At 44.8% G+C, this 17,327-nt stretch overlaps 1 protein-coding gene across 3 annotated transcripts in view; it reads right to left on the bottom strand.

Moving 5' to 3' along the window:
• The window catches only part of CYTH1 (cytohesin 1), a 91,204-nt gene that overhangs the window by 15,299 nt on the left and 58,578 nt on the right, over positions 1-17,327 (bottom strand). For 2 of the 3 annotated variants that reach the window (XM_032176469.2, XM_032176471.2), the window contains exons 4-10: positions 13,407-13,473; positions 12,991-13,109; positions 12,544-12,624; positions 11,206-11,318; positions 9,659-9,807; positions 9,105-9,216; positions 3,287-3,363 (exon numbers count right to left, since the gene is read on the bottom strand). In XM_032176469.2, coding sequence (XP_032032360.1) covers positions 3,287-3,363; positions 9,105-9,216; positions 9,659-9,807; positions 11,206-11,318; positions 12,544-12,624; positions 12,991-13,109; positions 13,407-13,473 — 718 coding nt within the window. Of the gene's footprint in view, positions 1-3,286; positions 3,366-9,103; positions 9,217-9,658; positions 9,808-11,205; positions 11,319-12,543; positions 12,625-12,990; positions 13,110-13,406; positions 13,474-17,327 lie in introns of all 3 variants that reach the window. The other variant, XM_058428449.1, reaches the window with a different exon arrangement.

The raw sequence follows: 17,327 nt of genomic DNA on the forward strand, positions 1-17,327 counted from the left end.
GAGACAAGTACACAGTGTGGGAAAGAGATGCAGATGGCAGTGGTAAATAAAATAACGGGCAGGCCATGCATGGACTGAAATAAGTGTTGGATTCTGACTTAAAGCCTGCCACCAGATACAGCTGTACAATTGAAGTACATCAGCTCACTTGCCACTATAAAGCCTGCCACCAGAGGCAGGCTAATTGTCACTTGCCACTCACTGATAGAGTTTTGATGAATCTGCAAGCAACTGATGTATTATTATGGTTTCTGTGCAGTCAAACCTCTCTGCTAACATTCATCTGTATTTGCAGCCACTCCCCAGCGCTAGCATCACTGCCTCAGCTCCACCTCAGATCATCAGGCATTAGATTCTCAGAAGGAGTGCAAAACCTAGATCTCCGGCCCACACAATTTACAATAGGGTTCGTGCTCCGATGAGAATCTAATGCTGCCACTGATCTGACAGGAGGTGGAGCTCAGGAGGTAATGTGAGTGATGGGGAGCAACTGGCTGTAAATACAGATGAAGCTTCCACTGCTCACCTGCCACTCACCTCCCACTGTGTGGCCTGGCTCATAACAGGCCACAGACTGGTACTGTCCTATGGCCTGGGGTTGAGGACCCCTGTATTTGGGGACGGATATCATGCTCATGGGAGACCCTCCATGTGTTCCCCATTGAATATACAGTCTGAGCCTTTACTTATGTCTATAACAGCTGCTTTTTTCACCTTTCCCATTTCACCAATGTCCACCCAGCAGGAGATTTTACTACTCGTTGATCAGGGAGGAAAAAATAACAAGTCCCATTCAGTTTGCTTCCTCCTAGACCTGAGAAACCAGCGAGACTGCCAGGTCTCCTCAAATCCCGGGCTGTGAGGTAGAAACCCTGCACACTGCTCCTGACTGCTGCCCCCGCCACTGCTGCTTCCGCTGCAGCCCAGGGCTGCAGTGCACTGAATTCGTTCTGCCCCTTCCCCTGCTTGGTTGCTATTTTTCCCTACTTATTTTTTTACTAGTCTTTTGCTCTGCTAGGTAATTCTGTGTGGAAGTTTCAGTCTACCATCTTAACTCTGACAGCATCCTCTCTGTGTCTTAAGAAATGTATTCGGCACTTTGGGAGGCCGAGGCGGGCAGATCACAAGGTCAGGAGATCAAGACCATCCTGACTAACATGGTGAAACCCCGTCTCTACTAAAAATACCAAAAAAATTAGCCAGGCGTGGCAGTGGGCGCCTGTAGTCCCAGCTACTCGGGAGGCTGAGGCAGGAGAATGGCGTGAGCCCAGGAGGCGGAGCTTGCAGTGAGCCAAGATCGCGCCACTGCACTCCAGCCCAGGCGACAGGGGACCTGTAACCACGCTTTGGGAGGCTGAGGCAGGCGGATCACCTGAGGTCAGGATTCAAACCACCTGGCCCAATGGTGATGTGGTGGCGCACTCCTCTAGTCCCAGGTACTCGGGAGGCTGAGACAGGAGAATCGCTTGAACCCAGGAGGCAAAGGTTGCAGTGAGCCAAGATCACACCACCACTGCACTCCGGCCTGGGAGACACAGTGGCGAGACTCCATCTCAAAAAAAAAAAGAAAAGAAAGAAATGTATTTTTCTCTGTATTTCCATCGCTGGATAAAATGCTACACTTTGCTGAATAAATGTTGCTGAATTAAGGATTAAGGTGACACCACTATTGTGGGCAGCATGAAAAACCACAAGATTCTAGAATCTCATAGCATTGCTATAGGATTGTCCAGGACTTAGGAGTACACCACTTAGATGCTTATGTATCATTTTGACCCAGAGAATAGCGAGACAAATTCAGACACGATGTTAAAGACATCGTTAGTGTAGGTGTCTTCAGAAAAGAGGCAAAATATGGGGCAGAAGGGTGAACAAAACAGAAAAAAATGTACCGAGATGTTCACGGTGGTACTTTGGGGGTGAAGCAGAAAGCAGCTTTTTATTATTTTGCAGATATTTGAAGTGTATTGCTCTCATACAAAAAGACTGTAACAACAGAAAAGCAAAGCCAGTGTAGAACTTGCAGGGCATGAGCTGAGCCCCCGCAACATATGAAATCCCGGCCAGAATTCCCTTCACAGTGATTTACTATCCTCAGTCACCAAACCATCAGAAGGAGCGGCTCTGATCTGCAGCCTGATGGGCTACCAAGTGCATTCCCTGCGTGAGAAGCTGCATGTGCACGATGTCCGTGGGGATGGAGAACAACGCTAAGTGTTGGACACGACGGAAACCCAGCTTCACGCCTCACAGCAGAAAATGCCAAGACATGTACCTGTTTCTTGGTCCTAAATAAGTGACCGGTGAATATAGTCAGGATTTCAGTGTTTTACTTAAGCCTCATTTTGCTCTAAACTTATTTAAAAAGATACTTCTGAGTCTTAATTTTCTCAGTGGGATCAATGACTTTTGCTCCATGAAGATATACTTGGAGAATAAAAGCAAAGTATTCTCAACTCAACGGGCTTGATTTATTTTAAGACAAAAGTTCAATGCCATGGGGGTATGCCCGCTTTGCCCTTACAATGACCAAGAAAGGTGGCAGAAAAAGCACCCCATCACCAGTCCAGTAAGCCACGGTCTCCACACCTAGTGCTAACTTGCCAGGGTTCTGGGTACCTTGCTTAGAGGGAGCTCTGAAAAGAGCTAATTTATGATTTTTATTCTCTTTAGCTATTATTACAAAAGGGATATACATATATAAAACAAATTTGCAGCTGTCTCTCCCACTGAATAAAAACCAACAAAACTTCTTAAAACTCCAGATAATCTCAAATTAACTTTTCCCATTTCACTTCACTTCCTTTTCCCCCACTATATATTTTACCCCTTGGGCTGTTTCTTCTGAAATCACATTTCTGCTAACCCAGAATAGGTAAATTTTCTAAATTACGTTTATTTCCTTTTTCTTTTCATCTCCCTTTCGATTACGGCCACATACTCTTTCTCGGCAACCAATGCAAATTCATTCTTTCTAGCCCAGTTCCAAAACCCATTTCTAGTGCTGCTATTCCATGCTCTCCCTCCTCCAGGCCGGGTGTTTCCTGTCTCATCGGAACCGGGTGCCTGCTCTGAGCCCCAGTGCCGTTTAAGGTGCGCACATCCTCTCAGGGGTTCCCCATTCTGATAATTACCTCAGTTCTTCCACTTTGCTTAAACTCTCCCCCATCCCCCACAGACACAGAAGGGCAAATCCAATGGTCTCCTCAACCACGTCTGATTAGAGACACTTGGAACCGGAGACTTTGCCCATCCCTACTCTGGAGACCGACCAGCAGGTGCTCACCGTGGTATACTCAAAGTAGTAAAGGCAGTTGTCAGTCAGAATGAACCAGCGTCTCTTCCAAGTCTTTACCCTGCCACCTGCAGAGCAAAAAGAGATGCACGTTCGACAAGAGACACCCAGACAAGCGCAGGCTCCACGCACACACACGACACCCTCTCTTCTCAGAGAGGGCTGGGGGAGCGGCATCAGGAGAACGTGGAGCCCACAACACTGACATCAGTAACAAGACACAGAGCCGAAACACAAGCGCCTTTCACAAAGTGAAAGCCTGTGGGTACAAGCACAGCAAGCGCATCTAGGTGACACCTGGAGATGGAATCGGGACAGCAGGATGAGCATGGGTTTGTGGCGGGAAAACCTGGGGCAATAATGACAAACAATGCAAATTTGCCAGAGTCCGCAAAAAGCCTATGTGGTAGAAATCGCCAAAGAACAGAAAAAGAGGGAAGGGTCAGCACCTAGTGCAGGCTACTCTGCTACTGACAAGCAGCCCGGCACATAAGGAGTGTTTCACTGGAGGTGAAGGAAGGAGGAAGCAGAAGGGGAGATGCTGGGAGCCTTCACAATCAAATCCACACTTTCCCTGGAACATGAAGTAAATCCCTGTGGTTCTACTCTCTTCCTCACCTTCATGATTACAGTGAGCTTCTACACTGGCTCTTAACCTTATGTGCTAGTGTTCTGAAAACAAAATCTCCCAAGTCCTGGGTGAGAATCAAAGCAGAATTCCTCTATCAAGGAAGAATCAACTCGTACTGAGAGGTGGCCTCAGGAGCCTTTTCTGTTCTGGGCTTCTCACCTGGAGCTTGTAACAGAAACAGCTGGCAAATACAACCATGGCAAAACAAGCTCCGGCGGCAGTGGCTCAGAGGCTGGCAAGGGCCTCCCTTGCTTCTTTTTAGTATTTCTCAGCACAAAACATTGGGGTCATGGCCGGGCACAGGGGCTCACGTCTATAATCCCAGCACTCTGGGAGGTCAAGGTGGCTGGGTCGCTTGAGGTCAGGAGTTCAAGACCCGCTGGCCAACATGGTGCATCCCCATCTCTACTAAAAATATAAAAATTAGCTGGGAGTGGTGGCACATGCCTATAGTTCCAGCTACTCAGGAGGCTGAAGCATGAGAATCGCTTGAACTGGGAGGTGGAGGTTGCAGTGAGCCAAGATCGCGCCACTGCACTCCAGCCTGGGTGACAGAGGGAGACTCCCTCTCAAAAAAAAAAAAGTTGGGGTTGGGGTCGTGAAGTTATGCTGAGACAGACATGAAGGAAGGAAAAATTTCCCCAAGCCTATCTGAATGAAGCTACACCTGCTGTCAAATCGGGACCACAGGCTTTCTTTTCCTCCACCTCCCTCCCATCAAGGGAACATTTTCTGAACATGAACCACTCAAAACTTATCCCTAAGGCCTTTACCTGTGAAGCTATGCATGGCATTCTAGAAACACTTCTTGTGCCCTGCTCTTCTGCTAAGACTTAACCTACAGACAATACCGCTTCTCCAATCTTCCTAAATAGCAAGGACCATGGGGCATAAATCTCATACCCCCAATCATGCTTTCTCTCTTACCCTCATCACAAATAGCTGAGCAAAGAGGAGACTGGTTTTACAGGGATTATTTCTAACTGCCAGGACCTGCCTGCATGCTCACACCAGAGAAACCTAAGGGGAGTAATCAAATAATGTTATGAAAAGAAAATGTCCCAGCGTAGGTCCTGGCAGACAAGTAAAAGGACCATTGGACTTTCAGGCCAGTTTTTAGCACCCTGCTTGGATGCTGAATTCTAGGCGGGCTCACGTGACTGATCATTAATTGCCAAGATCCCAAATGACACAGATCTAGGTTATGCGAGGGAATTTGCTGTAAGCAAGCACATGCCATCCACCTGCCCATCCTGTGCTGTATCAAGCAAATTGAGACTCTCTCCCTCCAGTGACTTGTAAGTTTCATGTGCGCCCTTGCCACTGGTCCCTAAAGGTTAGGTGGCATGAATTAAGAGAAAGCCATAAATGGATACTATGACATGCATATGGAAAACAGGAAAGCCTGGGCAGAATTAAATAAGGAGGATAAAGAAGACAAGGACTGTATTCAGGATTGAAGCAAATTTGTTCTTAAAAAGGAACCCCCTCCGCCAATTCAGAGTCTGAGAGCTTTGGTCTTCGAGCCTGGCAGGCCATTGGTTGCCCACGGAGGCTCGGCACAAAGGGAACATCAACCCATGCTGACCTCCCATGCGGTCCATCACAGGACACTACCCGGGGAACCCTTGGGACATAGGAGATCATGGAAAAAGCAAGTCAGATGCTAAAAGAAACAAGATGGAAGGAAATCAAGGAGAAAAAGCAAAGCCAGAAGAAATTCTTTGCCTGGTTACAAAAGCTTGGTTATTATCCCTGGACAATTTGTTGCATTACAGAGACCTCTACCATAAAGCATCACTGTGGGCCCACGGGGAACATTTCCACGTGGAAAGAAAAGCAGACATGAAACAAGCAGACAGATCAATGCGCGCCTAGGACAGTCCCTGTGGAACTCACAGGACCACCTCCCACTGCACGGCTCCTCAGGCCTCCTGTGACCTCCTCGAGATATCAAGGCCGGATGCCATCTTCCCCTACAGCTGAGAACAACCTGACAAGTCCCTGAAGCATCTGAGTAAGTGTGCATGTTTGGGGTTGTTCTTTTTAAGTGTGGCTACTGCTCAGGGAATGCTTAGGCACAAACCTGAAGTGTCTCGGGCTAGGAAAACATGTTTCCCCAAACCAGCAAATGGAGAGGAGACACCAAAAACATAACTAGGAGACCGATTCGGGGCTTTAACAAGGACTCACTGAAAAAGCGAGGGAGCAAAACAAAACATGACAACAGAGCCGAGGCTGTAATACCCTTCTCTGATCCCCAGGAAATTAAACACGAGGACTTCAGGGAGGGTTTTTTGGTTTGGAGTTGTTTTTTTCACCTTCACTCGGTATCATTTTGAGTTTAGGAAACACCATTTCCCCTTTTCGTGCACGGGCAAATGTCTTAAGTATCGTCTAATTTAATTCTTTCCCTAGTGTGCTTTTCCATCATGGTAAATCAGAAGCTTTCCATAGCTTTGGGAAGTCAAGACTTTGTTCTCTCTGGAGTTAAGTCTCAGCTTGAAAAAAGAAGAAAAAAGAAAGACTTCCTTCTCTTCTTTCTCCTCTTCCCCACGTCAGAGATTAACTTTCAGTCAGGCCGATTAATGGACGTCAAATTGAATATCAAACATAGCGCATGTCTTAGCCAATAATTCCAAGTGAAAATGTCGTGGAAACTTCCTCTTCTTTTACAAACCCACTCTTGTATGTTTTCTTGCATTACTGCATTCAGTAATGAATATAACATACACTCCTCCAAAAGAGAAAAACGAAAATTGCTCCAAACCCCTGATCCTGACCAGTTCCCTAGGGACTGTACAGTTAAGTTAGAAGCAGCATTAACACTACCACCAGCAATTAAAAAACAAAATAACCAAAAATAACAAAATCAGAAAATGCTGCAGCAATGACAGTGGCCTAGCAGAGCGAGCGAGCAGGCTGAGGGTTACATACCTCCTGGAGTTTGGGGCAAGGAAAAGGAGAGCCAAAATCATGGAAACATACAAATGAGGGAGAAAAGAAAATTAAAACAAAGAAATTAAACCCAATTCCTTAATCTTAAAGTGCAATGTATCAGTCACATTCATGCCTGCCTGGGGAGACAGCTGAACTAAAAACACTAAATGGGCAAATGATCCCACTACTGTCTGGCACGTGAACGAGGGGCTCTTACATGCCACGTCCCACCTCACCAAGGCAAGATTTGAGGCACTACTGGAAACCTAGCCCCAAAGATGCCACAAATCGGCTCTTACAAAGCCAATGTTTATTAGTACATCCAGAATCAGAGCAAAGAAAGCTAAGGCTATTTCAGAGAAAATTAAATGTCTTTCTTGAGATGGCTGTCACTTTTTAAAGTGTGCGTAAGAATGCACACACGTATACCCATGAATACACATGTACTTATGTGTATACACAAGAATACACATTCTTATGGCTATATGCATACAGACATATACACACAGCTACAGACGGCTGGAAGCCCTGCCTTCTGCAGCACATAAACATAAAGAGTGATACTAAGTGTGCTACAATGAAAACACAATATTCGGAGTCTAGAAGGATTTGATCGAGGTTTAGAAAAAGTAATGCAATGAGCTAAAACTGAGTCCCACACTTGGTTAAATTTTCTCTTTTTTAAAATATGAGATGCCTCATGAATTTGCATGTCATCCTGGTCTAAGAACCAAGATAATCTTTGTACTGTTCTAATTTTAGTATCTCGGCTGTCAAAGCTAACACTTAGTATTAGCATTTAAACAAATCTCGCTGGAGGGGGAAGTAAATCCAAACTTGGACACACTTTAAACATTTCCAGTAGGTTTCCTTTTAACTCCATCCACTTGGCAATAGGAATGTGGAAGGGAAGGCTGCCTATGGGGGTTAGTAATTTTAGAGCCTTAACTTCAAAGATTCTGCTGGCTTAAAGATATATAAAATGATGGCCAATTCAAGAGATATTTAAAACTGATTGGTGAAGTGGTGCTGTAAGGGGAATTTATGAATTAAGTCAGCATGTATAAGCACAAGGATTTGGGATATACCTTTAAAAGGAAATATAAAGTCTATTGCTATCTGACCTAGTCAGAAATAAAGGATTCCATTTTAGCCTTCCTAGATGTGTCGGTAATGACCAAGAGAGTACTGACTTCTAATCACTGGGGCGAACAGTTGGGCTGGTATAGGACGGAACAGCCCGTGCTAATGTGAGAACCCAACTCATCAAAGGCTAAAGCAGAAGGCAACAGAGCAAAGTACCCTGTTAGTGTCCAAAAAAAAAAAAAAAAGACATCATTATGTCCGGAGAGTCTAGAGCTCTATGTTCGGAAACTATTAATAAAGTAAACACATGTGGACATGAATGGGTATGAAAACCCTACTAATGTCTTTCCTATTGATCACCCTGTCACCTTCACGGCAAGGCATGACCACAAATCTCAGCAATACAAGCTCATCACTTCTGGCAAAGGGAAGAGAAATGCATTTTCAGCTTTTCTAAATGAACAAAATAATTAATGTGGCTGATTCAGATTGAAAAGGAGTGGAAAAAAAAAAAAAGAAAAAAAAAACCGCTGCCCAAGAATGAGTAAGAGTGCTGTGGATTGAGCTGCAGCCAAGGGCTCTAGGCTTGCCATGCACACTGCCTGTGGGGGAGCCAGATGCAGAAGGAAGTGACGATGCACTGGGGCGGGGGCAGGAGCGCCAGGTACAAATCTGTGTGATGGAAGTAGAAAGATGGACAAGGTCGGCCACCCTCCCAGTGGTTATGGGGACAGGGAAGGCAAACGGACCAGGTGCTCAGGGAACTGCCTTGAAACAAAACCTGGTCAACCAATTCAAGAGTAAAAATGTGGAGCACAAACACATGTGGGCAATATTTATGGTGGAGTAAAGTCTGTCCCCAGTAGTCTCTGTGTCCCATGGGGCAATGACTATGAAGTCACTTCCTTTATGGAAGCGGACCTTTGTTAGAACAGAACTCATACCAAAGTCTCTCTGGAGTCCCCTATAAGCCACCCCCTTTCCTACATGGTGTGTGTGTGTCCATGAATGTGAACATGCATGTGCGTGCACACACACACACGCACGCACACACACGCATGCACACACACACACACACACACACACACACACACACACAGCCTTTCTTCCTAAGTCTCAGCTTTAGGAGCCCTAACTCAGAGATGCACTTACCGAGTTTCAATAGCCAGCCTTCTCGGTCTGGGTTGAAGAAAGTGTGAGTGAGGTCATTCCCGTCATCTTCTGGGATTTTAAAGGGTTCATTTTTTATGCTCTCATAGAGATTCTGGGATAAAAGATGACAATTTATGTCTCTGATTCTAGAAATATTTTTTCCTCCTCCCCTTTCTCTTCATTCATTCCACAAGCATTCATTATGTGCCTGTAGTAAGCCAAGCCTGCTAGGTGCTGAGACTAGAAGATTATGACCATTTCTGCTTTCGGGCAGCTCACAGTGACAAAATAAATAAGACTTCCCAATTAGGAAAATAAAGAAGCAGACTGACTTCTATTCAAGCTTTTAGTTTCATGTTTACAAACCACTGTCCCCTCCCTGATTCCGTAGCTGGGCCTCACTACCACTTTCTTAATGAAATTCACATGGTTAAATAAATTAAAAGAGGAGACCCTTGATAAACTGTATGTTTTTTCTTCCCTCCTACAAAAGACGATCCTGTTCCCAGTGAACTCTTTCTTGACTTGAATGAAGACCATTCTTCCTTGCTTACCCGGAGTAGCTCCTCCGGCAGGTCTCCCCCATCATTGATGCCTCGGTTCATGGCAATGAACCTCTCCACAGTGGGCTTATCTTTGACATTGGGGTTGTGCAGACTGGTGTTCAACATGATGATGGCAAAGGAGAGGACGTAACAAGTATCTAAAGATGAGAGAAAAGCAAAGGGGAGCTGTTGCATGCTCAGATGATCAGAAACATCCCACCCGCAAGAGCAAGAGATGCCAGATGAAATCAGGAATAAAAAACCACGTTCTTGGCCAGGCGCAGTGGCTTACGCCTGTAATCCCTGCACTTTGGGAGGCCAAGGCAGGCAGATCATGAGGTCAGGAGTTCAAGCCTAGCCTGACCAACATGGTGAAAACCTGTCTCTACTAAAATACAAAAATTAGCCGGGCGTGGCGGCACGCGCCTGTAATCCCAGCGACTCGGGAGGCTGAGGCAGGAGAATTGCTTGAACCTGGGAGGTGGAGCTTCCAGTGAGCCAAGACAGCGCCACTGCACTCCAGCCTGGGCGACAGAGTGAGACTCCATCTCAAAAAAAGAAAGAAAGAAAGAAAGAAAAAAAAACCAACAAAAAAAACCCATGTTCTCAAAAGAATGAGATGAATCCACATGTATGGGTACACTCTAGGGCACACTGCTGTCTGAAAGGAGAAAGGCACGAAAAAGTATATAAAGTATTCAAGACTTAAAGCTGTTTATTTTTTCAGATTGGAAAGGAGAATACACACACTGTAGAAACTCTGAAAAACACAATGTGTTTTTAAAAAAAATGACCTATAATGACCCATAATCCCACTATCTAGCAATAATTTATTTTGCTTTATTTCCTCTATGTAAATATGTCTATGTATAACTCATCACATATTTATCTCACAAACATATACTGTAACAAAACTGGAAACAAACAAATACATATATATGCTTTTTTGCTAATCTTAATATCATTCTCCTATGTCAATAAAAACTCTTTGTAACAATATGGGTTTCTTTAGTTTTTGTTTTTTCTTTTGAGACAGGGTCTCACTCTGTCACCCAGGCTGGAGTGCTGTGGTGCAATCATAGCTCACTGCATGTAGTCTTAAACTCTTGGGCTCAAGAGATCCTCCTGCCTCAGCCTCACAAATAGCCAGGACTACAGGCACAAGCCACCACACCTGGCTAATTTTTAAAAATTCTTTTGGAGACAGGGTCTCATAATGTTGCCCAGGCTGGTCTCAAACTCCTAGTCTCAAGCAATCCTCTCACCTCGGCCTCCCACCCAAGGTGCTGACATTACAAGTGTGAGCCACTGCATGCAGCTAAAACATGGTTTTTAATAGCTGTGTATTTCGTAGTTCAGAGGTACCACAATTTAAATTCATAGTGCCTTACTGTCAGACTTTTGGGTTATTTCCAACATTTTACTATTATAACTACCATTGAGTAAACGTTCCTAGGCATGAATCTCAGCCCTTTTGTTTTAGAAATTATCTGGTGCCAAGAAAATAATCCAGTGTAAAATGCCCATCATAAACTAGGATGAATGATCGTATTTACCCGTGGACTGGAACACGCCATTATTGCACTGACAATATCGCTGGGCAAACGCCTCCATCATCCGGTCGATCTTCTGGGCCTCTCCGGGTAGCCGGAAGCTCCACAGGAACTGCCTGAGTGGGTAAAGACAGAGTGTTCCAGAACTTGGGGAGGCAATTTATTTCTCTATGAATTGTTAAACTGCCAATGATTTTTTCTTTTTTTTTCCGAGATGGAGTCTCACTCTGTCACCCAGGCTGGAGTGCAGTGGCGTGATCTTGACTCATTGCAACCTCTGCCTGCCGGCTTCAGGCAATCTTCTGCCTCAGCCTCCCGAGTGGCTGGGACTACAGGCGCCTGCCACCACGCCCGGCTAATTTTTTGTATTTTTAGTAGAGACAGGGTTTCACTATGCTGGCCAGGCTGGTCTCAAACTCCTGGCCTCAAGTGATCCACCCGCCTCAGCCTCCCAAAGTGCTGGAAGTACAGGTGTGAGCCACGGTGCCTGGCCACTGCCAATGATTTTTTAACATCAAAGTGCAAAGGGAGCCCTGCTGGGCTTTAGCCTTCTGTTACTGTAACTCTGAACAGATGCAAAGTTGCCATCCACACCACTGTTACCTTAATCAAAAGTAAAATTTTTCTTAGGAAAAAGTGAAAAATTAGGAGGGAAACAATTCCTACTGAGGAGTGGTTTCCCTCCTCAGAATAATATACAAGACTGAAACATACATAATGATCATTTTAAACAAACGCTATTTCCGGAAAACAATATGGGTGGCAGAAAAAGAGAAGATTGTCTTGTCAAAGCATTAACAATTGATCCCTTTAAGTCAAAGGAAGATCCACAGCAGACAGGTTTAATTGTGGATTATTTCCATCCAGCTAAATGACAGCACAAAAGATGAAGTCATTATTTACACCTACAGCAGTGAAAATACAGAATGACAGTTTCTTAAAAGGTATGAGGTAACAGATTTAATAAAAAATTAAGGTTTACTTTTGTCTTTCCAAAATGAAATGTGTGACTACTTATTCCAGGAAAGGAAATTAAAGGATTTTCTAAACTGAAAAATTTCAAAATTTAAGTATTCATCAATTTCTAAAACCTCAAATGTAAGACTCAAGGAAGTATTACAGAATCTGCCTCCAGAATGTAACAGAATTGAATTCCCCTTGACCATCTAGTCATTTCCAGTCAGAGACCAATAGATTTCTTCCCTCCAAAGTACTTCAAAATATTCAAAATCATACCCAAAGATATAATTTCAATAAAATGCCCCCCAGGACAGACTCATGATCAAAGGCTGGCCTTCCAAAGGGACGCCTTCCAAAGGGGCTCACCTCAAGAATACTCACCGCAGTGCCTGGACAAGATTAAGATCAGTGAACTCATGCAGCTCCACAAATGCATGAAGAACCTGGATATTAAACTCATCTCTATCGAGAAAAGACAAAAAATGGGAGAGAAAGCAGGAGTCAGGCACCAACACTGAGAATCTCCAGCCAGGCCATGTCTCCTACACTGCATCCTGTGGTCCTGTGGCTGCCCAGACAGTCACTTGCGCACACTGTCAGCAAGAAGACTGGCTAGCTCTGCTGACTGGCTGAACAAGCAAGATGTCCCCATGACCCCCAGAAAAGACCCATCACTATTCCCCAGAAGAGCCTCCCCTCAACACCAGTGGGGCTACAGATGCTTTAAGACAAAAACCCCTCCAAGAACTTCAGAGTATTTGGGAGTTTGTTTCTTTGTGTCGTTCCTGAGCAGCCTTCCCTAGCATGCACATATCCCCAAGGCCTTACCTCTCCCCTAGGTAGTCGCCAATGGCTGTCTTGTTGAGCCCTTCGCCTTTATATAAGAACTGGGCGATGTCTTCACAAGTGTTCTTCAGCAGGTCGTTTTCTATTAAGAACTGGATCCCCTAGAAAAAGACAACAAAGACGCCAATGATGCTTTGCTGGGAAACAGTTGAAAAGAAGGGGAAAGGGCACAGGAAGAAATGGGTGTGGGTGCACTGGAATATTTAATAAATACTTGCTAAGTGACCTATAAAGCTGGGGAGTCACAGTTTAGGAACAAGGGCTTAGCGCATAACATTTGCTCTACAAAACGGCAACATGAACTGTAACACTTGGAAAAAAACGTTTTTAGGGTCTATCTGAGCACTATAAAAAAAACCCATCTAATATGGACCACTTCCCGCTTCTTTCTCACTTACCTTTTTAGGGTCCATATTAAATTTTTTCCTGCCCATGGCTACCTGTTTGTTCCTCTGCATATTTTTCCTGTAAAACAACCATCACAGCCATTTTAGTACTTCAGGCCATTGGAAAGGCTTGAAAGACTAATATCATTTCCACTGATTTACACAAGTTTTTGAAAGATATATCCAGGAAAGCAACAGGCATAATCTGGTAGAACTATGAAAGGCCAACTGAAACCTGAAGCCTGAACCTGGCTCCAAGCTCCAAGCTCCAAGCTCATTTGCTCCTTCTACCCTGGATCAGAGGTTTTCTTTCTTTTTTTTTTTTGAGACAGGGTCTCTCTCGGTCTGAAGGCTGAAGTGCAGTGGTGCTATCTCGGCTCATTGCAACCTCTGCCTCCTGGGCTCAAGTGATCCTCCCGCCTCAGCCTCCCAAGTAGCTAGGACCACAGGTGCATGCCACCATGCTCACTGTGTTGCCCAGGCTGGTCTCAAACGATCCGCCTGCCTCAGCCTCCCAAAGTGCTGGGATTACAGGCATGAGCCACTGTACCCGGCCAGTTTTCTTTTTTAACATGATTTTTTAAAAAACTTTATCAGGGTAGGCCGGGCACAGTGGCTCACGCCTGTAATCCCAGCACTTTGGGAGGCCGAGGTGGGCGGATCACAAGGTCAGGAGTTCAAGACCAGCCCAGCCAACATGGTGAAACCCTGTCTCTACTAAAAATGCAAAAATTAGCCAGGTGTGGTGGTGGGCGCATGTAATCCCAGCTACTCGGGAGGCTGAGGCAGGAGAATCACTTGAACTCGGGAGTCGGAGGTTGGAGTGAGTGGAGATCCACCACTGCACTCCAGCCCAGGTGACAGAGTGAAACTCCATCTCAAAAAAAAAAAAAAAAAACCACAAAACTTTATCAGGGTATAATTTACTTATAATATTCCTACTGTAGGCACATATTTGAATTTTTAGTATCCTTACTAAGTTGTGCAACATCACCATAATCCAGTTTTAGAACATTTTCATCCCCCCTACAGAATTCCTCACACCTTTTTACAGTTAATCCTTACTTCTACCTCCATCCCCAGGCAACTATTAATCTATTGTCTGTCTCCACAGATTTGCCTATTCTGGACACATCATACAAACAGAATCATAAAAGATGTGGATTTTCAGATCTGGCTTCTTTCATTAGCATAATGTTGTCAAGGTCATGGTGCTGGAGTGTGGGCCAGTACTACATGCCTTCTTGCTGCTGGGTCATCTTCCATGGTATGGATAAACCACATCCGCTTATCCATTCACCAGATGATGGACACTTAGGCTGTTTACGGTTTGGGACGACTATGCAGAAGGCTGCTATCAGCATTTGCGTATATGTCTTTGTGTGGACACGTTTTCATTTTCCTTGGGTAGATACCCAGGTGTGGACACTGCTGGGTCATATGGTACATCTATATTTAACTGTTTAAGAAGTTGCTAAATAATAGGCCGTTTTCTTGACTGTATCAGAATGAAAAATGCAGATTCACAGACCATGCTTCTCTAAGTCTGGTCCACCAACCAGCAAGCAGCCTTGGGAGCACATCAGACGTGAAGATGCTCCGCTCGTTTATACATACGCATCACCTGGGGCCTCTTCAAAACAGATTCTGACTCTCTGTCTGAGAAGGGGCCTGTGCTTCTGTATGTTTAACATGATCCCATGTGTGGAGTCTGTGTAGCAAGGCCCTGGACCGGCTGAGTAACTCAGAAGTACAAGGGGCAGAACCTAGGATTTTGAATTTTTAAAACCTCCTGCAGTAATTCTGGTATGCACCCAAATTTAAGAACCACTGCCATCAATGTTAATAGTAATTTTATAATCTCCGAGAGCAAAAAAGTTGCTTGAAAATAAAATCATAAAGTGTTATTGCCTTGAAGAACACATGTATTCTCTAGCTAAATCCATGGAGGGAAGAAAATATTCCTAAGTGTTTTGAGGGTTGGTGTTTTTTGTTTTTTTCTTTTTGTTACAGGCAGGGTCTTGCTCTGTCACCCAGGCTGGAGTACAGTGGTGTGACTATGGCTCACTGCAACCTTTAACTCCTGAGCTCAAGTGATCCTCCGGCCTCAGCCTCTTGAGTAACTAGGACTACAAGCACATACCACCACAACTGGCTACTTTTTTAAACATTTTGTAGAGACAGGGTCTTGCTATGTAACCCAGGCTGGTCTTAAACTCCTGGCCTCAAGTAATCCTCCCACCTTGGCCTCCCAAAATGCTGGTATTATAGGCGTGAGCCATCGCATCCAGGCTGTTTTGACCTTTTGAAAGGAACAGCTGAAAACTGTGAGCAGTATCAGAACTTCCAGGTGTAAGATCATCTGGGATCCCCTGTCAACAGCTGCCTTAGGAAACAAAGTAACAGGGGAAACACCATTTAATTTCAGCCAGAATGAAGGGTTATGACCAGGTATCTAGAAATTCCTGTTTAACTAAAATGACTGTCTAATCATTTCTTTCTAAATCCAGGAAGATTACTCTGATCAGGATTTCCAAACAAATACCACAAGGAAAGGCCTGTTTCATGGTTTCCAGTATAAGTGGTGAGGCAGCGTCAGAGGTGCCCACAGAAGCATGGGGTGAAACTACTGGGAATGCTCAACTTCCTGGGCCTCAGTCCAGTCCCTCACCAAAGGCTTTCCTGCAGCCACCAGAACGCACACTCCCGGATCTCTGCCAGTCACAATCTGTGCCACATGACTGCCTGGGACACACCAGAGATGGCTCCCTAATTTCATTAGCTAGCCAGCTCACTTCTCCATCTGCCCCACTTGGAGCCCCTATAGCTCTAGGCCTTAGGCAGCTACTTCTCTGAGGGGCTTCCCCCAGTCTACACAGGTCTGACACCCCAGTAAGGTGTCCAAAGCAAAACAGCTGTTACTGCTACTGGATCGCCTTAGTTAACTGATGCATATATATTTCAGAAACTGATATCTTGTACTACATGAGTATATTATTTCTGCTTGATTAAATAGTATTTAGGATCATTCCTACAAAATGCTGGCATCAGGTCGTCAATGAGAAACATGAATTCTCTCCTGTAAGAAAAGTCCGAGCAAATGTAATGCCTGCTTGAGAAACAAATGCAGGGTGAGCCTGAGTACCCGTATGGATGGATCCTCAGGGATCTGCAGAATCACTTCCCTCTTGGCGCTTTCGATACTGGAAAACCATTTTAAGTTCCAGATTAAAAAATAATAATAACCTAGGCTGGGCGTGGTGGCTCACGCTTGTAATCCCAGCACTTTGGGAGGCCGAGGCGGGCGGATCACGAGGTCAGGAGATCGAGACCACGGTGAAACTCCGTCTCTACTAAAAATACAAAAAATTAGCCGGGCGTGGTGGCGGGCGCCTGTAGTCCCAGCTACTCGGGAGGCTGAGGCAGGAGAATGGCGTGAACCCGGGAGGCGGAGCTTGCAGTGAGCCGAGATTGCGCCACTGCACTCCAGCCTGGGCGACAGAGCGAGACTCTGTCTCAAAAAAATATATATAATAATAACCTAAAGACTACTTCCTGACTCACAACTTCAGATGCAGGTCATGAGTTACAAGTCTTCCCAAATTCACTGGCTGAGTACTTTGGATGCACTCACATTCCTGGTGTCTGCATTCCCTTGCTGTTCTATGGTAACTGACAGAGAATTAAGAGAAAAACAAAGGGCACACTGAATTCTGAATACGTGTGTGCAGACACCAGAATATACAGAAAGGAAGCATACCAAAATATGAATCCTGATTATCTCTGGGATAAGTGTTTATGAGAAATTTGTTTTTTATACTTTTCTGTATTTTACCAATTCTCTGCAGTAAAGGTGTATTACCTTTATAATCAGAAAAAAGCCATTTTTTTACATTTTTAAGATCGAGGTAAAATTTACATGTAACAAAATGC

This window comes from Hylobates moloch, unplaced genomic scaffold (genome assembly GCF_009828535.3).
Source record: "Hylobates moloch isolate HMO894 unplaced genomic scaffold, HMol_V3 SCAFFOLD_15, whole genome shotgun sequence".
In the NCBI taxonomy this organism is placed as follows: Eukaryota; Metazoa; Chordata; class Mammalia; order Primates; family Hylobatidae; genus Hylobates; species Hylobates moloch.